The sequence below is a fragment of the Protopterus annectens genome, chromosome 2.part2, assembly GCF_019279795.1.
Source record: "Protopterus annectens isolate FY-2018-M chromosome 2.part2, PAN1.0, whole genome shotgun sequence".
Classification (NCBI taxonomy): domain Eukaryota; kingdom Metazoa; phylum Chordata; order Ceratodontiformes; family Protopteridae; genus Protopterus; species Protopterus annectens.
This window is the reverse complement of record NC_056730.1, coordinates 406524056-406551845: the sequence shown is the minus strand read 5'-3', so window position 1 is coordinate 406551845 and position 27790 is coordinate 406524056. Positions and strand designations below refer to the sequence as shown.

General features: G+C 40.5%; 1 protein-coding gene across 1 annotated transcript in view; it reads right to left on the bottom strand.

Moving 5' to 3' along the window:
* The window catches only part of DHX29 (DExH-box helicase 29), a 1644099-nt gene that overhangs the window by 115072 nt on the left and 1501237 nt on the right, over positions 1–27790 (bottom strand). The window contains exon 26 of the mRNA XM_044064425.1: positions 23951–24082. Coding sequence (XP_043920360.1) covers positions 23951–24082 — 132 coding nt within the window. The remainder of the gene's footprint in view (positions 1–23950; positions 24083–27790) is intronic.

The following is a 27790-nucleotide window of genomic DNA, read 5'->3' as shown; positions in this document are numbered from 1 at the left end:
GACATGTTAAGATGAATAAAAAAATAAATAAACTGCAGGTCAATAAAACCCCAAAAGTCAGAAGTCTGATAAAACAAATTAACACAGCAGAGGTGCTGGAAGCTGTTGAAGGCTGGGGGGATGGAGGGTGAGAGGGGCACTTACTGATCTAAAAAGGGCAACATACACACACACACACACACACACAGTCTCTCTCATACAGAAATGAACGATATTAAGATTACACACAAACACATACACACACCTTCTTTCTCAACTGAATGGCCGCGCGCACACACACACACTTACCTTCTCTCTTGATGGAACTCCTACCTTAAATTCTGTGCGCAAGTGTGGAATGTATTTACATCCACGTTGGCATGCGTCCATGTCATGCACACAAGGTCCTCCTTAAAGGAGAAGACACTTGCACTGCAAAGTGAATAGGGTTGCCAACTTTTCATGTAAAAAATTCTGGACATGTATGTGAAAGCAAAATGCGTGTAATTCTGGAACCCCACCACACAGAGCCATTCCAGTGTCCCATTACCTGGCTATTTCTCCATTTCTCCCCAGTAGCTATAAATACCGTTCAAAACTCTGTGTGCACTGAGCATACTGTTTTCTGCTTTACTTCTACAATGATTACAGATATTTGCATTTAATTTAAAAAACTGTATTTAAAATTTTATAGCACAAACACTGATAGACATTTTCTAAACAAAGCAATACAGCCTCACAATGAAAACAGACTTAGCATTAAAACTTCTCTGCATTTGAAACTCACATTCACTGAAACAGGATTGAAACCCACATTTAAAGAAAATGTTATCTGACCAGTGGTAGATTAAGTTTACCTTTGGGCTGCTTTCAAATCATAGGCCCCTTGCACACATTTTTAGTACCATGCAAAAGTTATTTGAGTCGCCTTCCTAATTGTATTAAATAATACATAATAATTAAATTTTAACCCCTGTATAATACAGCACCACTTGTTAGAGCATGTTTTAATTTTATAGTTTTGAATATTTTTCCAGTAAGCAATGAAAGAAAAAGTACAGTTTTGTACCTACCATAAATGTAGATGTTCGAAGATCCACATTGCTGCAGTCCTAACACTTGGGTAGTCCGCTGTCCCTCGGTCGGCCCGAATATCAGAGTATAAGGCTGACGTCGGTCAAGGCGCATTTGACTGACATCAGAACGTCAGGGTACAAATGCGCATGACCGACGTCATATCCTTAGTCTTTTCTTGCCCCAGATGTCAGAAGACCCTAAAAAGAAAGGTCAAAACCCATAGACAACAACTAAACAACCAACCAGCCTAACACCAAAAATATGTACAATATATACAATACATACAATATACCTCAGATGGATAACCCAACCCACACAACCACCTCAAACTACAGAGGGGAAGGAGGGAGGGTAAATTGGACTGCAGCAATGTGGATCTTCGAACATCTACATTTATGGTAGGTACAAAACTGTACTATGTTCTTCATCTCACATTGCTGCAGTCCTAACACTTGGGTAGAATCCCAAAGCAGAGGTAAGGGAGGATGGCTAAACTATAATGAAGCAGGAGCTGCCAAAATGCCCTGCAACACAGCAGTGGCAAAACCAGCCCTGGATTTAGAGTACAGTGGAAGGTGGTAATGCCTAGAGAAGGTATGCACTGAACTCCAAGTGGCTGCCTCCAAAATATCCTTAGTAGCCACCCCTCTCAAAAAAGCTGTTGAAGTGGCAGTAGCCCTAGTGGAATCAGGCCTAATCCCAGCTGGAATCTCTTTGCCATGATGGGAATAACAGAAAGCAATGCAAAATCCAATCCACTTAGAAATAGTTTGTTTTGACACGGGCTTGCCCTGAGAGCACAAAGCAAAAGAAACTAATAACTGCTGAGATTGTCTGAATCCTTTAGTTCTGTCCAAATAATATCGCAACTGCCTGTGTACATCTAAAGTGTGCAAAATCTTTTCCCCTTTATTTTGGGGATTTGCATAAAAAGTAGGCAAATGAATAGTTTGGTTTAAAGCCACACTAGAAACCACTTTAGGCATAAAGGAAGGATTAGTACGTAAAGATACCCTATCCTTATGGAAAATTAAGAAAGGCTCAACTGCCATAAGGGCCTGCAATTCGGAAACCCTTCTTGCAGAGGCAATGGCCAACAAAAAAGCAGTCTTCCATGACAAATATTTCAACTCAGCAGTAGCTGCAGGCTCAAAAGGTTGTAGAGTGAGTTTCTCCAACACAAAATTGAGATCCCAAGCAGGAGTAGGAGCCCTTCGTGGGGGTCTTATATTCTTTGCCCCTCTAAGAAATTGCTTGAACAAAGGATGAGAAAACAATGGTGGGTCACAATCGTAGTGAGCTGAAATTGCTGCAGCATGAATCTTAATAGAAGAGAAGGACAAACCTTTGTCCAATAACTCAGTAAGATATTGAAGAGCCACACTTAAATCAGGCTCAGAAACATCCAAATCCTTAGCTGCACTCCAAAATAAAAATCTCTTCCATTTATCTGCGTACACTTTCCTTGTACTAGGCCTTCTAGCTTCCAAAATCACATTCAAAACTTGTTGTGGAAGAAGAGACCCTCTATGGTTTAAAACAGAATATGCCAGGCTGTTAGGTGAAGAGAGTGAAGTTTGACATTGAGCAAATGACTGTCCTCCTGGGACAACAGATGTGGAATCAAAGGCAAAGGCCATGGAGGCTTCCGTACTAGACTTCTCAGTAATGGGTACCAGTGCTGTCGAGGCCAATCTGGAGCTATCAAAATCATCCTTGGCTTGTCCTGTCTGACCTTCAGAAGTACCTTTGGGAGGAGAGGCAGAGGTGGAAAGGCATACACATGAAGATTTTTCCAACTGAAAGAAAGAGCATCCACTTTCCAAGCTGTGGGATGAAACCTCTTTGTGCAAAACTTTGGCAGCTGGTGGTTTAGTGGAGAAGCGAACAGATCTATGTCTGGAGTTCCCCAGGACACTGTCAATTTCTGAAATACATGAAGATCCAGTTTCCACTCGTGGGGATCCATGATTTGTCTGCTTAACACATCTGCTAAGGAGTTCTGTGCTCCCGGCAGAACCCTTGCCTGAAGACTTAGTTGTAAACTGAGAGCAGTCTCCCACAAAATCATTGCTTGCCTGCATAGAGGATAAGAATGTGTTCCCCCTTGCTTGTTGATATACCACATGACAGTTGTGTTGTCTGTTAGAATCAACACCTGCCCTGGAAGAAGTAAATCCTTGAAAGCTATTAATGCAAACTGGACTGCTAACATCTCCTTCAAGTTGATATGTAGATGCTGTAGTCTGACAGGCCACTTGTCTTGTATCCACTTTCCGTTTAGATGAGCTCCCCAAGCTTTGTCTGAGGCACCTGTCGTTAAAATTTGACTCGCCTCTGGCTGGGTCACAGAGAGTCCCTTGTTTAGGTGACATTCCTGAGCCCACCACAAAAATTCCTTTTGAATGCAAGGTATTATTTGAATGACAGTGTCCAGATCCTGGCAGTGCTGTGTCCATACATTTTTGAGATACCATTGCAACTTCCTCATATGCAGTTTGGCATTGGGAAGCACCAGAATACAAGATGCCATGAACCCTAAGGCTTGAAGGACTGTCCTTGCAGTCAGCCCGGACTGAAGAGATAGATGATGGAAGTAAAGAGAAAGATTCTTTTGTTTGTCCGGGGTTAGAAAGGCCATCTGGGATGCTGTATTCAGTCTTACACCCAGAAAGCACATGTCTTGAGAGGGTACTAGACTGGACTTTATTTCGTTCACAGAATACCCCAGGCATCTTAGCACTGCTATCACATATTCCAAATGACGAAGAAGCTCGTCCCTTCCTTGAGCCAGAATCAGGCAATCGTCCAAATAAGGATAGATTTGTATTCCTCTTAGCCGGAAGAAAGCTATCACTGGAGCCAGAACTTTCGTAAATACTCTGGGGGCAGTAGATAAGCCAAAGGGCAATGCAGAGAACTGATAGTGAGAAGTCCCAGTCCGAAAACGCAGATACTTCCTGCAACTTAGCCTGATAGGAACATGAAGGTAAGCCTCCTTGAGATCCAAAGTTACCATCCAGTGATCCTTGCCCAGCAGAGGTAAAAGCTGTTGTAACGTCAACATTTTGAACTTGGGAATGTCCAGATAAGTGTTGAGGATAGATAAATCCAAAATTGGTCTCCACGTGTTCCCCTTTTTTGGTACCAGGAACAGGCGAGAATAAAATCCTAGGCCCCTTTCTGGCATAGGAACCGGCTGTATGGCCACTATTTGGAGTAACAGAGAAATTTGCTTGTGAGCCTCTATTCTTTGTTGAGGAGGAATGTCTGGCATGCCTTTGAAAGGAGGCAAGGTATGGAAATAAAACCTGTAACCGTGATGTATGATATCCAATACCCATCTGTCTTGGGTAATCAAACTCCAATTTTCTTTGAAAAGTGCCAACCTTCCTCCCAAAGGTGCTGCCAGGCGAGAAGGTTCTGGCAGCTGAAAAGGTAGGTCATTGGGTCTGTTTACGAAAGGACTGACCCCTGCCCTCACCAAGACTGTGCAGGAGAACTCCCTGTTCTAGGCCTGAAAGAGCCCTGACCTCTGCCCCTGCCACGACTAGATCTACCCCTAGACTGGGAATCATAAGAAGGATACATCCACCCCTTAGAAGGCCAATTTCTACTAAACTTTGGAGGCTGAACCTGCAAAAAATCTTTAACAGTCTGCATAGACTTAGCCTTGTCTTCCATTTTCTTTAAAACTGCCTCAACAGGAGAACCAAACAAGACATCAGATTGCAAAGGGCATCCAAAATCCTAGTTTTAACATGGTCAGATAAATTTTGATCCCTCAGCCAGGCATGCCTGCGAAGAACTGACCCAGTGGCAGCCACCCTAGACGAGGCCTGTACAGCATCAAAACCACATTGCAAAGAATGCTTACCCACCTGTTCAGAAACATGCACTAAATCTTGTAACTCCTTACAATCAATACCTTCCGCCAGAGCATCAACCTTAGATTTCAACTGTGAAAGGAGATAATTTTGATATTTCAACATGTGAAACTGGCAATTCAAAGCTCTCATGGCTAGAGTGGAAGAAGTATAAACTTTCTTTCCCCATCTATCCAAGGCCCTGGCCTCTTTATCTGCAGGAACCGGATTCTTGACAACAGAAGCCTTAACACCCTTAGGCCCCTGGCTAACAGTTTCTGGGTCAGCCCTAGGACTCTTAAAAGATACTTATGAGCTTCAGGCACCCTGTAATACCTATCTGGTTTAACAGGAGCAGGAGGCAAAGAATCAGGATTAAGAGAAGCCTCTGCAAACACATCTTCCACCACATTCAGAACAGGAGGTATAGCCAAAGGCCTATGCTGGGGTAAAAACAAAAATTCCCTAAGCCTTTTCCTGGAATCAGAGAAGTCCTGACCTTCCCATTTAAAATGCTCTCTCATGGAGTGAAGGGTCTCTGAAAAAGAAAAATCCTCAGGAGGAGACGCAGAAGGAGTAGAATCATCCACATCAGAATCAGAATAATGAGAATACTCCTGCAAGTCTTCAGCCGAAGACTCAGACACATCTGAAGCCTGCTCATAATCCCCCAACACTGGTTCCATCCTAGGCCTCTTATCAGGAGGGGGCATAGAGCCTCTAATTAAAGTAATTAAATCTTCTGCCATTTTAAGCATGTGCTTCTTGGGCACAGAACCTGAAGAACTAGGAGTGACACCCACAGAAGCTAAACTAGACCTGCCTCTAGGAGAAGCCTTGGAAGCAGAAAGAGAGGGCCTAGACACCTTAGGAAGGGAGGGGAGTACGGTTATCTGAGAAGCCCCTACAGCCTGACCTGCCTCCTGGGAGGCCACATCCTGTAAAAACAAAGTTTCCCCCTGGGACTCCAGAGAGGCCTCCGTCGGAACCACCGGTTCCACTGACGCCTCTAAAGAACCGACGTCCGGTACGGACGACTCCTCTAACCTAGGTTTAACTGCCTTGTCTTTGCGCTTCTTTGAGGAAGCCGGCGTCGGAGCATCCGACGGCATATTGTAATTGCACCGCTTCCCAAAGACCAACCTGGCACAATCCAACCTTCGCTTTATAGTGCGTTTATGGAACCTAGCACAAAAGCGACACCCAACAACGTCGTGCTCAGGTCCCAAACAAGGTATACACAAATTATGGTAATCCCTATGCGGTATCTGTTTCCCACAAGAAATACAGTTATTCACTTTTTCTGACATCCGGTAAACCACTGAGGCAAGAAAAAACCAAAATATTCCCCAACGGGGTACTTAACCAACTCTGACTTCGGTCTGAAACTCCGGATTCGAAAAATTTCAGAACGCCGAACGGCACTTGCAACACTGCTTCTGCATCGGACCATGCGGCAAAAAAGACTGAGGATATGACGTCGGTCATGCGCATTTGTACCCTGACGTTCTGATGTCAGTCAAATGCGCCTTGACCGACGTCAGCCTTATACTCTGATATTCGGGCCGACCGAGGGACAGCGGACTACCCAAGTGTTAGGACTGCAGCAATGTGAGATGAAGAACATCATATGAACTAATAATGACAACACTGACCAATTCAGAACATTTCAACCATAACAGGCCACTCAAACTTGTGTTATTATCAGTAATTATTTACTTTGGCAACAATATGGTACTAATACATAAAATCAAGACAAAGAGCGCACTCACTACTGTCAAGTATAATTACCCTGTATTCTAAGTATATGAATATGTAATGTTATTTTAGTTTCTTAACATATCTAGATTTTAAGACACTCTACATCAACTTTATTTAAAACTTTTATGGAAAAAGCTCCACTCAAAAAAGAGATGCACACCCACTCTGCAGGTCACAGTTACTTATCCATAAAAAGCCACCTGAAGTTAAAAGTAAATGGAAGGGCAAAATCATAACATAAACATAACGCAGGCCAACTGCAACAGCAACAATGCAGTTAAGGCTGGATAAGGGCAAGATCAGAAAGAGCCACAGACAGAAAGCACCATGATAAGTTTAGCTAGCAGTCACAAAACTCCCAGGTAAAACACAGCTGTACCACACAGTTAACACTGAAACAGCAGCATTCCCTCTGCATCAGACCTAGTGACAGGGTCGTCACAAGGGGAAGGTGTCAGACCCAACTATACCTACATTTCTTAGGAGCAAGACGCAACAGCACATTCTGTTCATCTTACAGATACAAAAATGTCCATATTTAAAAACTTATTACACTTCAAACTAATGGTAGTAGTAATTAACATGAAGAAACTACCATTCAAAAGGGGTGGCATGCTAGCTCTATCTCATTTGAAAGAGCGCATAAAGATGAAAAATACAGCTTTCATAATCTTCCGACACAAACAAAAACTTTACTTCAATATATTAGAAATGCCAAGCCTCATTCTCAATTATCAAAGGTCTTTGAAAGCAATTATTAGTTTTCCTTTACAGATAGATAATGTTAAATGTCCATAAGAATAATAAAGCCTGTCTTCATTAACGGGGCAAGCAAGAAAGTCAAACCCTGGCCAAACTGTTGCACAAGTCAAAGTGCAGCTAGACTCCCAATTGCACAAAGATGACTTCATCAGGAAGTAAGACACCTAACACGGCCCTACATTACCCAAAATACAAACTGTATCTCTCTCAACAATTAACGACAAAAGGAGTTCCCAGGCAGCACATTATATATGTCTATAACTATATATGTGTACATATATGTGTGGGTGTCTACGCAAGTATACATAAACTGAGCCGGCTATGATAAGGCTGACCACCTCAAATACATATCTGATCCTTTAAAATTACATACACAACTGTCTTTTGATTTTGTCATTTACAATCCTGGCACTGTTACACACCAAAAGTCGGGATCACTGTAAGCTTTGAAACAAAACGTGTCCATGCAGCTCTTTTAAATCATTTCCTTTTGCTGGATTTCCTGACTCAGCTGACATTCTACAGGCCGCAACCCACCTCTAAGAGAATCACTAACAGCAGCACCAAGCCAAAATAAAATTAATGGAATGGACAAAATACTTATTCCTTCCTGGCTTCTGGACACCCCAAATATTTCCAAATATACTGCCCTCAGCATCAGTCCTGTCCCAAAGATAATGACATTGTAGTCTTTATTCATTCTAATGTTTTATATTGCTAATGGTTTCCCTGGGTGCAGAAAAATGGAGTACTGGAAAGGTGCAAATGAAATGAGGAAAGATGGTGTGAATAAATCCAAACAACGCAAGCCAAATTATGCTTATTCCGCTAAACGTCCACAGTGATTAGAGTCTAATCTAATAAGCACAAGTCATTTTAAAGTACTGTACACACCCCACATACCTCTTACTTGTTCCATCCACTGCATAGTCCAAAGTAAACTTCTTCACTAATTCAAATTATGCGCGCTGAAGACAAAGACACAAGTTCCATTACAAGCACCAGTTGCTTCTGTGCGATCAGATGTAAAGGGCATTCTTTAAGAAGAATGCCTTTAAAACAAACTTAATTTTTTTTTAAGGTAAAAGAAAATGTGTACAGCATGACTGATTTAATTTTTTTCTGAACAATACAAGACAGTCTCTTAATTCCAGACAGTCCAGAAGAACAACTGTCAACCAGCAGCAGCTGTAAAAGTAGGATGGCGCTCATCCCCCCTTTCTCTATGGTTCTGACACCCATGAAACACAGTAATTAGGACTGTCCAGAGAGATCCATGCGACATAACAGAAGTAAACAGAATACATTACTGTGCAGCTAAATTAAAAACAGATATAGTTCTACCACAAGAACACACAGTAGTGAGGGAAAGGATGGGGAGAAATGGAATACCATCATAGAAATATCAAATAGAGAAAACTATAAAGCAATTAAGACAAGAATGTCACTGTTATAAGAATATAGAAGAGGGAGCAGATCAACAAAAATATTTAGAAAGATAGATGTGATAAAAGCAATGCGCAGTATTAGAACAGATCAGGATCTAGCATGCTCTATCACAAATAAACTAAAAAATCTCAGCAAAGGCGGAAAAACTTAGAAGATACACACATAAATATAAAGGAAAAGTAAAAAATAAGCATTTTAGTAAGCCGCAGTGGTGCAGTGGTAGCGCTGTTGCTTCACAGCAAGAGGTTCTCCCGTTCGATTCTCGGCTGGAGCGCCTTGTGTGTGGAGTCTGCATGTCCTCCCCTCGGTCGAGTGGCATTCGAAAGACATGCGTAGAATGGGCGTGCCTTCGTTGAAGGTTGGGTATCGAGCTTTCACCTCGGCACCCATAAAAAAATCTACTGCCAATCATTAGCGGACCGGAGTTTCGCTGTGGCGACCCCTAACCGGGAAAAACTGAAAGAAGAAGAACAAACATTGATGATCAAAAAAAGTTTTAGAGAAATGGGAAACAAGGGAAAAGGAATTGAAAAACCACACAAAGAAATAGATACATTTTGGAGAAATATTTATGAATATCCTATGGAACATAACAAAAATGTTAAATGGATAGAAGTAAAAAAAGAATAAAAAGTTTAAAGGTAGAGGATATGAAATGGGATGACGTAACAGGAGAGCCTGAAACAAAGTTAAGAAAAGCCTCTGATTGGAAAACCCCAGGCCCAAATGCAGTACCTAACTTCTGGTTAAAAGTATTAACATCTCTGCACAAAGATTTAGCCATAAGTAAGAACTATTTATATGCACACCCCGAACAGACACCAACCTGGCTAACAGGAAAAACAATGCTCCTACTTGAGAGTGAACCTGCAAACTATCCTAAAAATTATAGACCAAAACCTTGCCTTCCGATGACGTATAAATAATACACTGGAATTGATGCCGACAGAGTTTATAGTCATTTAGAATAAAACTCAATTATGGCAATATTTATTTATTTACATTTGTTGACCGGGAGAGTCCGACTGGACACAGGTCCGTTTTCAGCGGAGGCCAGGGGAGAAAAGCTCCACATTAAGTATTATTTGCATTATACAGTTAAAAAACATAGCATTTAAATATAGACATTAGTCCAGTTAAGGACGCAAGACAAGAAGAAAACAGATGTAAAACATCTGTAGAGCATAGTACAATTTTAAAATATGGTGACATATACTAAACATGGTGAAAATGTAGTTGAAATTCATCAGTGAACAATTGATACAATCTGTTTTTGAGGTGCATAACAGCCATTAGCAATTGTTGCTACAAGAAGTTAGTATTATGTGGTAGGTAGCTGGGAACATGAGTAGCCAAGCTTGCTAAGAGTAGGTTGTTGATAGGGGGCTAAGAGAGGTAATGGGTGGGGGGACTGGATGGTATTAGAGGGGGGGTTGCAAGGGCATATCTGTCAAGTTTTGAAGTGTGATTTTAGTAAGGATTTAAAGTGAGAGCAAGAAGTTACAGAGGTAATTGAGGATGGGAGGGAGTTCCAGAGTTTGGCTATAGTTGTTGTGTCTTTCGGCTTTTCCCCGTTAGGGGTCGCCACAGCGGAACTCCGGTCCGCAAATGATTGGCAGTAGATTTTTACGTGCTGAGTTACAGATGGCTACAGTGCAGGAGAATAATGCTTCTCCAGCAAAGTTAATGGCTCTTGTGACCTGTAGGAGGTTTTTGTGGCTGGATCTTAGTGGTCTTGTGGTTATGTAGGGTTGGAGTAGATTCTGGAGGGATGGGACTTTTAATGGTTGGTTTATTAGTTTGTGGGTGAGTGTGAGCTGCTGCCATTGAAGGACGTGGGGGAGCTCCAGCCAACCCAGTTCTGCTAGTGAGAAACAGTGGTGAGTACGGTAGGAAGCCCCTGTGGCGAATTTGGCGATTTTGTTGTAGCAGGTTTCAAGCTTATTTAGATTGCATTGTCTAAGGTTAGTAAATATTGGAGAGGCATAAAGTAGGGTAGAGATAAGATGAGAATTTGCTACCGAAATTTTAGCTGCTTTGGTAAGTAGTTGTTGATTTCTATATAATGCTCCTAGTTTTTTGTGCACTTTTTTAATGGTCATGGAAATGTAAAAAAAAGGTCAATAAAAGAAAGTAATATGGAACAAAGGATCATTTGTTGTTAAAGTCAGTGGAGAACTGCATAAAAGGGAAGAATCTAAGTATGGCATTGATTGACTATAAAAAAGCATTTGATAGTATCCCACATTTATGGATAAAAGAGTGCTTAAGAATGCATAAGATACACCCTACACTGATCGACTACATTACAGTGACCATGAAACAGTAACAGACTACTTTGCAATTAAGCCATTATAAAGGACATATTATTACTCCAGGGATAAAAATTCAAAGGGGGATATTCCAGGGTGCCTCTCTGTCACTGCTGCTATTCTGTCTTGCCCTTAATCCATTAAGCTGTCTACTTAACAGCTGAAGTCATGGCTATAATTTGGCTCCTAGAAAACAACAAAGTGTAGAGATTTCTCATCTACTTTATGTCGATGACTTAAAATTGTACAGCTCATCAGATGAGGAACTGAAAGCACAACTGCAAGCTGACAAAACATTTTCAGATGATATAAGAATGTCATTTGGTCTTGATAAATGTGCAAAAGCAACTGACCTTTAAAGCAGGAAAATTGCATTGCAACACCAGGAAAACATCAGTTTGGGACAAGAATGTGATATAAAAGAACATGAGCACGACAGAGTATATAAATATTTGGGAATTAATGAAGGATCAACAATAAAACACAAACAAATGTGAATAAAACATAGTAAGGAATATTTTAGAAGACTATTTCTGAAAAAGTGTTAACATCTAGGAACAAAATCCAAGCTATAAACCAATTTGATCTTCCTGTCCTAACTTACAGTTTTGGAGTGACTGATTGGCCCCAAAACGTGTTGGATAAATTAGACAGGAAAACAAGGATGCTTTATGCTCACCAAATGATTTATAAAAATCAGTGCATACCAAGATTATATACTCCCCATTCCGAAGGAGGTACGGGCCTCCTCGAAATTGATTACATGTATAGGTCTGCAATCGTGGGACTGCACACATATCTGTTGACCTCACAAGACCCAAACGTAGTGAAAGTTTTGAAACATGAGGAGAATAAATTTAAAATGACTTCCCTGCTTAGTCTAGCAGAAGCATATCAGCATCAAGCAGAAATGGAAATCAAACTAGAAGTAGATAAAACTCAGGCAGCAACTGAATATGCCAAAAACAAAAGAAAGAATATAAGGTGAAGGATCAGATGAGAAGGCAAGAAATGTGGAAAATGTATAAATACAGCTGCAAGTATAGACAACTTCTGGAAGAACCTCATGTTGATCTAAATCAAATGCAGGAATGGTTAAGGAGAGGCGAATTCAAACCAAGAGATGAAAGGCTAATACTGGTGGCCCAAGATAGTGGGCTACATACACGCTGGTTTACAAAGTCCATTGGACATGTGGGAGAAACAGACAGAATTGGTAACAGTCGCACACCTCGTTGCTGGTTGTGACATACTAATGGTAGAAGGATTGTATACCGAAAGGCATAACAATGTGGCAAGACTGTTGCACTGGGGATTGTACACACATTATGGTATTGAAGTGGCTGAAAAACACTGGCAATATGAGCCACAAGGCATCATAGAAAATGATGAAGTCTACATCACATGGGATCACCTATTAGCAACAGTTCAAAAGCTAGAAGCGTGAAAACTGGATATAGTGGTCCATGAAAAGAAAACAAAAATAGCACTGATGACTGAAATCGCCACATCCAGTGACTACAGTGTCCTGCATACAGAGAGACACAAAGTCATAAAATAACAAGATTTGCAAGCAGAAATGAGAGCAATGTGGAAAAAGGATACCCAGACAGTTCCAATAGTAGTAGGTGCAATGGGTCTTATAAAAAAGAATTTACAATCAAATTTAGATATATTGCCAATAAATGTAACCCAGTACGAACTGCAGAAGGAGTCATTACTGGGCACACTGCGGGTGCTGCAAAGAGCGCATTTGGCTGACATCAAAGACTGAATCAATACTAATTTCATGAACTTTAATCATACTTTGACTTAGGAATGGGGTCCATCCTGTCATGGTATTAGAAACCCAAAAGATTTGGAGAAATTAAAAAATAATATATTCCAAAAGTAACACAAAGTATTCTAAGAACTATGCCAATACAAGAGTGGAGAAAGGAGATTCTACCAATAGGGACGACTGATTTTGGATACAAAGATTAGGCATGAGGGGCTGGAATTCACTGGAGGAAACTGGCAAAGGAACCAAGCAATGGGAACAGGCCAAGAAAACATTTGGACAACAGGCTAGAGAATGCCTTCCCTATCAGGGATTTACATTAGAGTATATAAAGAGAAAGGAATAGGGGAATCCTAAGTGAAAAACCTGCTCTAGTAAGGTTATTAGTTGAATCTAGAACACAAGCTGCTGATTAAAAGGGATAATTAGCAGGGCATATCAAAACTGCATGCCAACTACATGAATCAAACAGAGGAGGTTAGAAAAGATTGGGAAGAGAGTTTGGATAAGCAATTCACAAGGAAACAATGGGAGGGGATATCTATGGCTCCCAATTATGCAACAAAAGATTTAGAATTTTTGCTTGGAAGTGTTAGCATGGGTATTTTTATACCCCCAAGCAGACTCCAAAGAATTTCTCTTCAGGTAGACAGCAAATGTTGGAGGTGTGGTGAGGAAGAAAGAGGTAACAGAGAACATACGTTTTGGGAGAGTAATGAGTTGGCAGACTAAAAATTCCATACAGACTACTTTGTCAGAAACACTGGGTGAGCAAATGGGTGTAACTTAGGAAATGTTTTTTTAGCTGGGATAAAGGATCTGAAGTGTCTAAACACAGTAAGGCCTTGTTAATTTTAATTCTGGTGGCTGCCAAAAAAACAATTACTAGAAAATGGAAATCAGAGTCTAAACCAACTTATTTGAAATAGCGAATACTGTAACAGAGATAAAAGAACTGGAAGTGGGATCTTTAGAAAAGGGTAGAAGTAAATGACATAGAAAAAGTCGAAATTGTGGGATCAACACATGCAGAATAATGTTTTGGAGGAGGAGTCAGGTTAAAGGGAAAACAGGAATTGATCAATTTATGCAATGTTGGATTGATGATGACTATAAAAAAGAATACATGTAATGTACAATGTAACTGTGAACATGTTAACATGATTTGTTTTCTTTAATATAAATGTAGGTTTGCGTGTGCCTTAAGTGATAATTCAATAAAGGTGTTAAAAAAAAGTGGACCACAGCAGTTCTTTAGAGAAAGAACTTGTATAGCTGACTAGTTGATGATGGGTTACCTCGTCTGTGATACGTATTTATGGAGAAGGAAAAAGTAAGCAGGAGACAAGGAACACCACATAAATGCTTGCCATATGCACTTGCTCACTGCCAAGAAATGGCTGTTAACAGAAACCAGCTAAAAACAAATGGGCCTGAGCAAAGCCATGACAGAATTAAAGTAGTTCAAGACTATTCTAAAGGACTTCTTAGTTAAAAAAGGGGTTTGGCAGGCTATTAACAGTCAAAAAGGTGTGCACACACCTACCTGGGTTATCCACCTGAAGGGTCATGCAGAAATGTGGCAGCCCATGACACAGGAATTCAAAAATCCAATGAAGGTTCAAGACCTTGTAAGGGCTTTATGGAGCTAATTAGACCCAGCAAATATAGTAAAGCATTATGGAGTTACAAACATAAAAGAGATGATGGTCTCTGAGAATCAAGAGCCATCCACTAACAGAAACAATCATGTGACTCTTCACCATATAAGAAATGGAGTAAAGACATTCACATGGTATACATGGAGGAAAATAAGAGACATCTGCATCTAGACATTATGATGACTGGCAAGGAGAATAAAAGTATGAACCAGGTAGTGTAGCCAATGGTGATCAGAGTAACCCGAAGGAAAAACTGTTGTCAGGTGACCTTGTGAGTGGACCAAAAAACAGGAGCTGACTACAGAAGAATGAAAAAGCACCAGCAGTCCAAAAGGTTGCTCAGTGTAACAAAGGTTCAAACTGGCACAAGAAGGAGGGAGCAAATGCACAAATATACTGTTAGTTACTGTACCGTCTTTCATAATCCATAGTGATCATGACTAAACAGTTTCTTCAGATAATTGAACTTTACTGTTTTAGAATGTTTGCAAACAAAAATGCTGATATAGGTACAACAAAATAAAGATTTAAAGGCACAAAAAATCGATCACATTCTTGGAAAGAAAGAGAAAATGAAGTAAGGCTAAAAAACAATTAGATAAGTGGCTGCAGATGTAGAAAAAGAATGTGAACTAGAGCTGAAGGAAGTAACGCTTACGAAGAGGGGATAATATGCCAGTTGAATGCATGAAATTAGGAGGATCAGAAATACAAATAAGATTGCTATGAAGCACAGAAGGAGAATGTTTTTGCATGTACATTTTAAAAGCTAACAGCAAAAAAAGTGTCAAACAGTGACTGGGGGTGGAACTCAAGTGCATAAATATGGAAAACAGTTTGGTGGCGAAGCTCAACAAGAAACAAAAATCTAAGCATTTTATGTAAAATTAGATGCATGGTGGGAAGTAACTGAAAAAAAGGTGCTACCCCCTACCACGTACATACCCTACATAGACTAGAATTCCCCAACCTACTAAACTACCATCAACTCAACTTAGCCCACCAAATACTGTACTATCCTGAATTATACCATGACCCCCCATTAATATTCCAAAACGTGCACGCTGATTGGCCAGCGTGCACATTGTAAATCGAGTTATACTAATGGAAAAAGGTCCGGTCGCCCGGACTTTTTTCCGTTAGTATAACTCTATTTTTAAAACACTGTCTCGCTATGTTAAATGGGTTTAACATAGCGAGACAGCTTTAAAATAAGCAACGGAGATCTCTGTTGCTTATTTTAAAGCTGTCTCGCTATGCTAAACCCATTTAACATAGCGAGACAGGTTTTAAAAAAACAAGCAACGGAGAAAGCAAGATCTCCGTTGCTTTTTACTGTTTAAGCTATGTTAAATGGGTTTAACATAGCGAGACAGTTTTAAAATAAGCAACGGACATCGCCATTGCTTATTTTAAAGCTGTCTCGCTATGTTAAACCCATTTAACATAGTGAAACAGTAAAAAAAAAAAAAATTAACGGAGATCTTGCTTTCTCCATTGTTTTTGCCCACAGCTCTGATGTACTGCACAGGCGTGCAGTACATCAGAACTGCCGCGGATGCCAGACATCTGCGGAAGGGCAGCAAACAGGCATTATACTATGCCATTATTTAAGAAAAGTAATAGTTTATTTTCTTAAATAATGTCATGGTATAATAGCAGTAACCCACGTCTGGGTGTGGGTAATGCTGTATTTACCCACGGTTGGCTTTGTTTGGTCCCTCGGGCTTCGCCCTCGGGACCAAACCACGCCAACCGTGGGTAAATCCAGCATTACCCACACCCAGGCGTGGGTTATTGCTATAATAACCCTGCTCTGATCGACCTTCTTAACTTGTACAATTCCAATAGACAACTACGCTCCAGCAACAAAGCTTTAATTGAAACAATCTCATCCAAAAATGACTCCGGGGAATCTCTTTGTGCCCATGAAATTGCTAAGACATGGAACAAACTCCTTCCTGACCTCAGACTTCAAAAATGTACATCCTCTTTTAAGAGCCTTCTGAAATCACATCTCTACACCAACTATTTATGAAACTGCAATGAACCTCCATAATGCCACATACAACTATAGGGATATGTATGAACAGCACAAGTGCTTGCTCTGTCAAGCCTGCTATACAAACGTATTACATACTGTTCATGCTATGTAACATCCTTGTCTGACTGCCTCTAAGATGTTCTCTGTAAATATTGTACAAAATGTTACATGTTCATCCATCCCAGGAGTGGAAATGCTGTAAACTGATATTTTGATAGCACCCACAGTATATAATGTCACAATGTTATCTGTTCATCAAACCTATGAATGGGCAATGCTGATAACTGACATTTCTATCTATTGTAAAACCTCTACCACACAACTGTAAACTTTCTTTCTATGCATTGTCATTATTTTCTTTTTCATCACCATTGCATTTTGTAATTTCATGCTCATGTAATTTTTGTGTTTTTCTATTCTGTAACTTTCATCCAATTTGTAAACGTTTTTCTATACATTGTCATATTTTTTTCATCTCTTTTGATTTTGCAATTTCATTTGTATTGCATTTTGTAATTTCATGCTCATGTGATTTGTATGATTCTTATTCTGTTATGTTTTTATGGAGCTTTTCTCCCCAGAAATCTGCTGAAAATGGACACTTGTTGTCCATAGGTTCATAGGTTGGTACTAGGCTATCGGCCCTAGGGCCTATGCAAGCCTAGCCATAACAATTCCCTGGATATTTCTTCCCACAATATTTACTTCTCCAGGCCCCTGTCTAGCAGGGCGACTGACATGATCCCCGGGGTGAATTTCCTATCTCCCATCCAATCATCAAGGTTCCTTTTGAAGAGGACCAAAGAGGCACTGTGCTTGATATGTATGGGCAGTCTATTCCAGAGTATGGGGAGTCTCTGGGTCAGGAACCTATCCCTCCAGCATGTTTTGTTCATTGTGATGACAAGGTTTAGATCCCTGGAGCATGTGGCTCTGAGGGATTGGGATTTCTTTAAGTGGAGCATGTCCAACAGCTCAGGGTTTGACATGGCCTTGCATGTTAAGCAGAGATCGCCTCTGAGTAGACGATATGCCACAGAGTATAGCTGGAGCTTTTTTTAGATGGTCAGTATATGGCATCTGCTTTAGGCCTGTGATTCTTTTAGTGAGGTATTTCTGTGGCCTTTCAAGCTGTTGCAGATGTCTTGTGAGGTACTTACCAAACGGGGCATTACACTCTATAATGAGGGATGAGTACAGTGGGACAATGACCTCCTTTTTTTCTGGATGAAAAGCCCTTAGTGATGAGGTGCGCCACATAGCAGGATTTCCTGACTGTTGTGGCAATGTGGTTATCGAAAGTGAGACCACTGTCCACCTGTGTCCCTAAGTCTCTCATCACAGTTTTAATGTTTAGTGTTCTTCCACCTATGTGGTAATTCATGGGTACATGTTTTTTTCCAAAGGGGATAACTATACATTTCTTGGCATTAAGCTTGAGCCCATGGCTCTGGCACCAGGCATCTGTTTCTGTAAGGCCCTTTTGTAGAATATCCATGTAATTTGGGGATTCAATACTGGCTCCCAGTTTGCATTTCTCTGCAAACTTTGTTAGCCACAGTCCCTTAGTGTTGGCCTGTACTTCAGAGAAGTAGATGCCAAACAAGAGTGGTCCCAGGACTGAACCCTGAGGTGCTCCACTTGTCACTTGTCTGGAGCTGGATTTGGAGTCGGCTACTTTTACTGTCTGGGTACTGTCAGTAAGCCAGTTAGCAACCCATCGAGTGATGTAGGGATTTATGCCCAGCTTAGAAAGTTTATTTATGATTCCAGGGTGGGGGATGGTGTCAAAGGCCTTGGCAAGGTCCAGATAGGCTGTGTGGACTGCCTTACCCTCGTCCACAGCTCTGGAGACTGATTTAAAGAAGTCAATCAGATTCAGGAGACAAGATCGGCCCTTCACAAACCCAAACTGGGTGGGGTCTAGTGTTTGAAGGTTGCCAATGTATTTGTTTATAAGTTCCATGATAATGCGTTCCATGTCCTTGCAAATCAGGCTTGTCAGACTGATGGGACGGTAGTTCCCGGGATCCAAGGTGGATCCTCCCTTGTGGAGCGGGATAACTGTAGCTGTGTGCCACTCAGTGGGCATGAAGCCTGAGGTGAGGCTATGATTAAACATGACACTTAGGTGAGGTGCCAGTTCATTTTGTAGTTCATGTAGTACACAGCCTGGGATGTCATCTGGTCCCATGGATGCTGTATTCTTAGCTTCGGAGAGTGTGGTTTCTACCTGTGTGGCCGTGATTATCGGAATTTGGCAATCTTTTGGTACTGAGATGGGCCCTTTAGGGGGTGAAAGTGGGGTAAAGTTGGCACTAAATCGATCTGCCAGGATATTGGCAATATCCTTGGGATCAGTATATTTAATGCCATTCTGTTGTAACTCAGAGCAGATCTGAGCATTGCCATTTAGATTTTTGACAAAATTATAGAATGCCTTGTGGTTGTCTTTGGAATCTTTGGCAATTTTATTTTCGTAACTAGCTTTTGAGGATTTTATGAGGGATCTCAGCTTCTTACTGAGGCTGATGAGGGAGTTTTTTGCATCCTGGGATTTTCCTCTTTTTTGCAACAGTTTCTTCCTTCTGTTGTATAGTTTGTTTATAGCAGGGGACCATCAGATTGGCTTCCTTTTTCTGGAGAAGAGCATCTTGGTTCTATTTGGGATGGCACGATTCATTCACGAGTGGATGTGCTCGCACAGTGCCTTAGTGTAGGATTCTGCAGTTGAACTTTCAGATCCCATCTGCGTGGGTGTTGTGAAGTTTGTCACTTCTGACTTCAGTAGCTTGAAGTTGGCTTTGGAGAAGTTTTTTAAGGAGGTTTCCTTACTGGGGGGGTGGGATGTGGATGTCAAGGGTGATTTGCTTATGGTCAGACCTGACCAATGAGGCGGTGACCACTGGTGTGGAGCATCTGTCTCCCATGTTGGTAATGACCAGGTCTAGGATATTGGAGCCCCTGGTAGGACACTGGATTAGTTGATCCAGGGCGTTGGAATTTATGAATCCAAGAACAGTTGGGAAAAGGAGTTGGTACTGGAGTAGTTTTCACAACTAATGGCAGGGTAGTTGAAATCACCCAGTATTAGGGTGTTTGGTTGTATCTTAATATTTTCCAGTATGTCTAGAAAGGTGTAGTGAGAATCTTGGGGCACGGATGGGGATCTGTAGCAAGCTACAATTTGGATTGCAGTCTTCTCCACCTTTAGTGTTTCGGTCCTGGTTTTGTGGCCGAAAAGTGTGGTAAGAATTGTAGCCTGGTATTGCAGGGGTGCTCGCTGGAACCTTGAACCAGGTCTCAGTTACTGCACAGATATCGATGTTCTCCATTTTTAGGAGTGCCTCGAGAGAGTGCATTCTGAGGTTTAGACTTCTAGCATTGAGTAGCATTACCTTCAGATTTTGCCTGCTTCTATTTGTTACAGTGGTGGTTTTATCCTTTGAACCTTGCCTAAAAAAGGCACTATAGGGGTGGCAAGAGCTTTAGCCAGTAACCTGAATGCCAGGGGTGATAAGTGCAGACCATCTCTGGCAAAGCATCGTGGTTTGTCGATCATGTCTTCCCAGGCAGACAAATAATGGATCCCCTTTGAATGACACCAGAAGCTTAGCCAATTGTTGAAGTCAATCATTTTACCCTTATACTGTGGTATCATTCTTGGCGAAGGCAGGATGCTACTCAGAGCTAGGGTCATACCTGCCTGGGTTTGCATGATCCAAGAGCGCTTCCATATCTCTTTTCATGTAGTCCAGGGAGGTACATCTCAAGTCATTCACTCCAGCATGGACAATGACAGAGTCATATTTGTACTTGTTGTGGAGTGACTTGAGTGCATGCGTTATGTGGCGGATCCTGGCACCCGATAGGCAGCTGACTGTAATTTTCTCCTTGTTCAGTCTGGTGAGTGGGACATCAGTGTACCTGACTATAAAGTCACCTATGACTAAAGTGTTGGGTACATTGTCTTGCCTTAGGGGCTGTTGTTGGGTGGCAGACTGGTGTTGTGAGCTATGTGTCACTTTGGCTGTGACTGGTGTTTGCGTTTCGGCTTCGGAGGTCCTTGTTGCTTGGGCAGGTTAATGTTAAGGGCCTCCGCATATGTGGGTTTATAGTGTTGCTATGTGTGGGTGTTGATGGTGTGGGTTTTGAAGGGCTATGAGTTGCTTGAGGTGTGATGCAGGTGTTAACCTTCTCCTCTTGACTGTCTAGCACAATCTTGGCTGAAGAGAGCTTTGCTTCCAGTTGGACTATCCTGGGTAACAAAAATTAAATAAATAAATGACAGTTGGTCCAAAGTCCATCTTTGGCAACAATGGACAAGCACAAGTGAACTGTAGCCAAACATGGGAGTTGGGGGGGGGGTTCTTTTGCTCAGTTTGGGGAAAAGGGAGGCAAGGCTAAGAGAAGTAGAAGGGGAAGAGAGGGACTACAGAAAGTTATGTCATGGAACACTGGAAACATGTTCAGCCCAATAAAGTAGAGAAGTCATGGAGAACAGGTAACAGGATATGTTTTAATACATGTTAAAACACCAAATTCCAAACAATGGAAATACTATCAAAGTGTTGAAGTCATGCATGCATGCAGTAATGCTATGCTTTCCCCTCAATCATTTTGTTTTGTGATACTTCATCCTATTCAGGATTGCAGGTGAGCAGAAACCAATCCAAGTACAAAAATATAAACAAATTAAGGCTGTGTTCAAGTGTAACTTACTTCACATTTTGCGCATCAATATAATTGGCCAGAATGCTGACCCTCTCAATAAAATGTTGTACTCTCTAATTTCTTACTGAAGATAAAACTTGGGATGTAGGGAGATGACTAAAGGTGGAGGTAAGGACTATGTCATCACAGGTATGGATGTGATAAAATGAGGTGAGTAAGATTTACAATGATACTAAGGCTCCTACTTCAGGGATAAGTAAGTGAAGTCAAAATGGGAGAAGAGAATAATGTGAAGTGGACAACAGTATCACTGAATCCAGAAGCAACAGCGAGGAATTAGTGAATGTGTGCAGTCCAAATAATAGAGGAGCATTTTATATACGGTTTTCAAGGCATCCAAAGCAGGGTGACCATGTTTAGATTAGTTTGGACACACAAGGAATTAGAAGGCACAAATGACCAAAAAGATCCAAGTGGAATGAATAAATCTGAAGCATGGAGGAAAAAAGGAACAGCTGACAATACTTATTATGGAAGCAATGCTTGATGATGAAAAAGCATGCTACAACTACAAGATATGGGTGTGGAATGTGCTGAAGGTAGCCTGGTGAGAGTAGCTGATGAAAATGTAGTAGTACTGGAGAAGGAGAATGGAAACAAGGTCACAGAGGAAACAGAAGACAAATTAAAAACACATAGCAGTGGCTGGATGTCCATTAAAAAAATAAAACCCCAGAGTCTGTGGTCAATGTTCAGACTTAAATACCTAGAAGATATACAGTGGATATAAAAAGTTTACACACCCCTGTGATATAAAAAAATGAGACTACAATAAATCATTTCAAAACTTTTCCCACCTTTAATGTAACTTATAAACTGTACAATTCAATAGAAAAACAAACAAATCTGTTAGGGGAAAATAAAAAATATAAAAAATAAAAAAAGTACAATACTCTGGTTGCATAAGTGTGTACACCCTTAAACTAATACTTTGTTGAAGCACCTTTTGATTTAATTACAGCATTCAGTATTCTTGGGTACACACCTGCCATCAATTAAAGTGACTCTGATTAACCCCAAATAAAATTCAGCTGTCCTAGTAGGATTTTCCTGACATTTACTCAGTTGCCTGTAACAGTAAAAGCCATGGTTCGCAGACAGCTTCAAAGCATCAAAGGGATCTCAATGTTGAAAGGTATCAGTCAAGAGAAGGGTATAAAAAATGTCTACCACATTGGATATAGCATGGAACACAGTGAAGACAGTCATCAAAAAGTTGAGAAAATATGGGACAACAGTGACATTGCAAAGAACTGGACATCCCTCCAAAACTGATGAAAAGAAAAGACAAAAACTGGTCAGGGAGGCTGCTAAGACACCTACAACAACACTGAAGTAGCTGTAGGAATTTCTGGAAAGTACTGGTTGTGTACTACATGTGACAACAATCTCCTGTATTCTCCATATGTCTGGACTATGTGGTAGGGTTGCAAGATAGAAGCCTTTCTTTACAGAAAAACATCCAGACCCAGCTAAAATTTGCAAAACAATGCATCAAGTCTCCCAAAATCATGTGTGAAAATGTGTTATGGTCCGATGATACCAAGGTTGAACTTTTTGGTCACAATTCCAAAAGGTACGTTTGGAGCAAAAACACTTCGCATCACCAAAAGAACCACCCCTACAGTGAAGCATGGTGGTGGCAGTATCATGCTTTGGGGTTGCTTTTCTTCAGCTGGAACTGTGGCTTTAGTCAAGGTGGAGGAAATTATGAACAGTTTCAAATACCAGTCACTTTTGGCCCAAAACCTTCACGCTGAAGAATTTCACCTTTCAACATGATATATATATATATATATATATATATATATATATATATACACACACACACACACACACACACACACACACACACACACACACACACACACAGAAATACACTCACACCATTAACTCCTTGTCACTCCCCATCCTAATAGGAAATGTCTCAAAAAATGAAGCAGGTTTAGCTGATTTTACAAAAATTGCTTCCAAAAATCATACATCCAGGAATGGAAAAATAAGAGAGTAATCTACAAGTTTAGTGATGTGGGATCTACTAAAGACCTAGAAAGTTGGCACAGAGAGGAAGAAAGATGCCAACAGCCCACTCTCCATCTTGGTTAGGTCTAGCTGTTGACAGACGATCTATATGTGAAGACTAGAGTGAGCTGTATACTTGCTTGTACTGTAAACACCAACAATCATCCTAATATGTCTGCACTTAATACACTGATATGCTGCACAGCAGGGGTACAATAACTATGCATGGCACACACACTGCCATCTACATACAAAATGGCTCCAGCTTCCCAACTTCCCCCTTCCCCCAGAAGGCATACATGGAACAGCTGGGAGCAATAATGGGCAACTTTTAGGTAGACAGAAACCAAATGTTAGCAAAGAGCTGCACAAACAGAAAAAAGGGAAAAAAAAACAGGCTTGACTTTTAAGAACCATTAAATAATTCTTCAAGGGACACTCAAAGAAAAACTATGACTTCTACTGGATGACCTCTATACAAGAACCATATGAACAGAATGTACCTGGAAATGGATCCAGCCATCCACACTCAGCAGGCCTTCTCGATGCTGGACATCTATTTCACCACCAAACAGCAGTATAGGAAATGGTGAGATCACGGAAGTATCCCTTATATAAACCTTGCCATACTTCACCTGCAGACATTAAAACATTAAAATAGTGAGTAGAAAACTATTCAAAATATGACTTATTTACCAGATGTTAGTGTGTTTCTGCTAACAATAAGTTTATATATGTATGTAGGGATTCCTAGGCTCTGCAGTGTCAGCATATGTCAGGAGCCCCACACCAGAGAACCATCAACAAAATAACTTTTTACTCCCACAGGAAACACTACAAAAAAATCCACAGCAGTCTCAGTCTGTCAGGGAAAAAAAAGACCATACCTAAACAAAACAGCATACTACTTCTAGTAGCATCATAGAGACAACAGTAGCTCAGACAATGGCCTGATTTGATTACCTCTGATGCTGGAAGACCATAGTTTACAGTGCTAGCCCCATAAATACTACTTACGTTAATATCCCAAAACTGCCACTGTAACATCCACCATAACAGTAGTAAAGCACTTCTGTTTGCAAGCCTTTGAATGAGATATTAAACCAAGCTCCCATCCGACTGGTCTTACTATGGTTCAAGCAGATGTTAAATATCTAAATGTACAAGTTCAACACAGAGGGAAGAGTGACTGCTTAATAAAAATAATGTACACAAGCCAATACAAGAGAAAACAATCCATTTTTGATCAGCACGTTGCAACACAGCATCCAACAGTTTTGTACACAGAAACAATCCTCCACCTTATTTTAAACCTTGCAGACCATGTGCAGTTCAAGTCGCATCAGAAAACTAGATGCAAGCATATTTCTCTGAAAGAAACTATCACAATCATCAAATCATAACAGAGTTTTATTTTTTAACATTATGTCATTTTTCTTGAAAGTACACTCTAGCTGTGGACAGATTCTGTCGTTTTTCCTATAATACTTCCAGATGTTCATGTATTTTAGGGCCTAACTGATATAGTCCCTGTATAGATGCACCTGTGAAGATTTCTCTGTGTACAAGACAGAGCCAGATGTGAAGATACATAAGCAGCACCATTGTTTTGACACAGTGGCCGAATCATAAGTCATTCAGATCACACAAGACCGGAATTCCTGGCAGGAGCTACTCAAAGCTTAAAGGTGCAATGTAATTCTCATCTGGCTGGTAGAGCTTCTTAAACGCTTTGCAAGAAAGTCTTCTTAAAAGTATATCACCTGCTTCAAAAAAGTTAGACGGTCATGGATAAGATAGTGGACATAGGAACCTAATTTCCAAAATGATCCAAAGCAGTGAACTCCTTGTCTGTAGGCTGGACTATAAAGGACTGAAACTGTATCTTAATCTTAGAAAATATGGCACTCGCATGGCTAATATGGAGAACTGAATATCTATTTCTCAAACTGGCCCACAGGAAGGAACATAAGATGGTGGAACAAGGTGGAAGTAAGAGGGATGCAGGGAAATCAGGGTTTTAGAGGCAAGCCTTAGGGACACACACACACACACACACACACACACACACACACACACACACACACACACACACACACACACACACACACAAAGTTAAGAAAGGAGATTTTACCACTAAGAATACCTACAACTAAAAGTACAGAAAACAGGCAAGAGATGGCAGGATGTAACTGAAGGAAACAAAAAAGGAGCCATGCTACCGGAAGCAAGCAAGTTGGATGGGAAAAGAGATAAAGTAGGAAGAAGCCAAGCAGGAGACTGAACTACAAGTTGAAGAGTGCTTTCCATATGAAGGACTGTTGGCAAAATACAAAGAAAGTGGGGATAGTATCAAGTGAAAGACCTGCTAATGTAGTGTTTTTAGTGGCATCAAAAACAGAAGATGCTATTGTGAAAGAGATAATTAGTCAGGCATATAAAATGTTGCATGATAACTATAAAAAACAAATGCAGGAGATTTTTTTTAGACTGGGAAGGTACATTAGAATAACAAATTTTAAAAGACAAAAGGAAGGAAATTTCCACAGCCTCCAGGTATGCTATAATGTCCAGAAGATATAGGATGTTTGCATGTAAATGTTTACATATTTAGTTTTATTCTCCCTTATGTGAAGAGCATGTGTTGGACATGTGAAGGTAACACGAGAGGAAACTGTGAATACATTTTTCTAAGAATGTATGGAGTTAACTGAGTGTAAGGACTCCCTACAGAATGTCCTGGCAAAGTTAGAGGAACATATTATATTAACTAAGGAAATAATGCTGAGTTGGTTTAGAAATTGTCCATGATTAGGTCTTAATGAGTTTAACGTAGCAGCCAAAAAAGCAATTACATGGAAGTGAAAATCATCGATTAAATCAGCTGTAAATTAAGTACTAAATATTGTAAAGAAAATAAAAGACCCATTGACGAGATCAATACAAGACGGAGGAAATCATTTTCAAAACAATAAAATGTGCATATAAGAATAATGTATACAAAACAATGTTCAAATAAATTACTAAAACAACTGAGCTGGTAGGAAATGAAAAAAGAGGGCTATGATGGAAAATATATGTATAATGGATGCATACAATAACAAAGTGTTACTGCAATCGTTTTTCTTTGTCATTAATGCACGTTTGCATTACAATTTAATAATATGATGAATGAATAAAAGTTTTTCAAAAAGGGAAAAAAGTGGACTGCTTGACTGGAGGATGATGCTGAAATGACTAATAAACAAGAATCTGCTTAAGGGCAGTCATTAAAATGCTGGACTCTGGATTGAGGTTTTCAGCAAGAAGGGGAAATGCTTTAGGTTGCATAAAGATCTTGTCTTAAGTGAGGTGTATCCAGTTAATCTTTATAAGGTCCTTAAATGCATTCACCATGAGACACATTACCCAAGGGGCCTCCAAGGGACACTGCTAGCTTCTTATAACCATCAACTGAAAAGTGAATTTTTGGGGACAAACAGTCTTCTGATACATGTTTTAGAGTGTCTCCTTATTTTAGAGTGTCTCCTTAAAACTAGAATCCTCTGAGATGGATAGTGGTGATTCCAACTCTTCATCCCAAAAGAACAGACTTGGTCACATTCAAGGGAACCCCATGTCTCTCCACACTCAAGTCCACAGATGTTGTCACTTCTTCCTACCTAGGAAGGAGGATGACAAACTGAGATCACCACATGTGGTATCTTTAGGGACATCTAAATGCAGGGGATATATGTAATTCATTTGGCCTAGATACATCTGAAGGCAGTCTCAATTGTGAATCTGATGATGGTCCCACAATTGGGATATGTATCACTTGTGTAAATTATAGTTGCATTAAATTCAACTTTCCTGCAACAGTAGATGCTTGAATTCCTCACCTCCTCAGTGACATTTTGGGTTATCTGCCAAGGTAACGCAGTACTGGCCAGCTTTCAAAAGCTCAGACCCCCTCCCTCTCTCTTGTCCTGTGACAGTTGATTGGCTGAGCATATCCTGAAAGAGAAGCTTTCAGTTGTCAGAGGAAGTGATTGTTTAGGCATTTTCACTTCCATAAAGAAAAAGAGGAAAGTAAATGAAGCCAGAATCATCTAGCAAGAGCAAATTCAAAGACAATCACAATACCATATAAAAACCAAATCCAACAACAACTGAATCAAACAGAATGAAACCTACCTCAACTATACACAATCTGGGGATGATGGGTGGCTACTGCCTCAGAGGAAGTGAGAAATTTGAACATCTACTGTTAGAGAACTTAAGCAACTGTACTATGCTCATCACGCCCACTACACCAGTGGCATTTTGGGCAGATTTCCAAAGCTTACCATACCTGGGAGCTG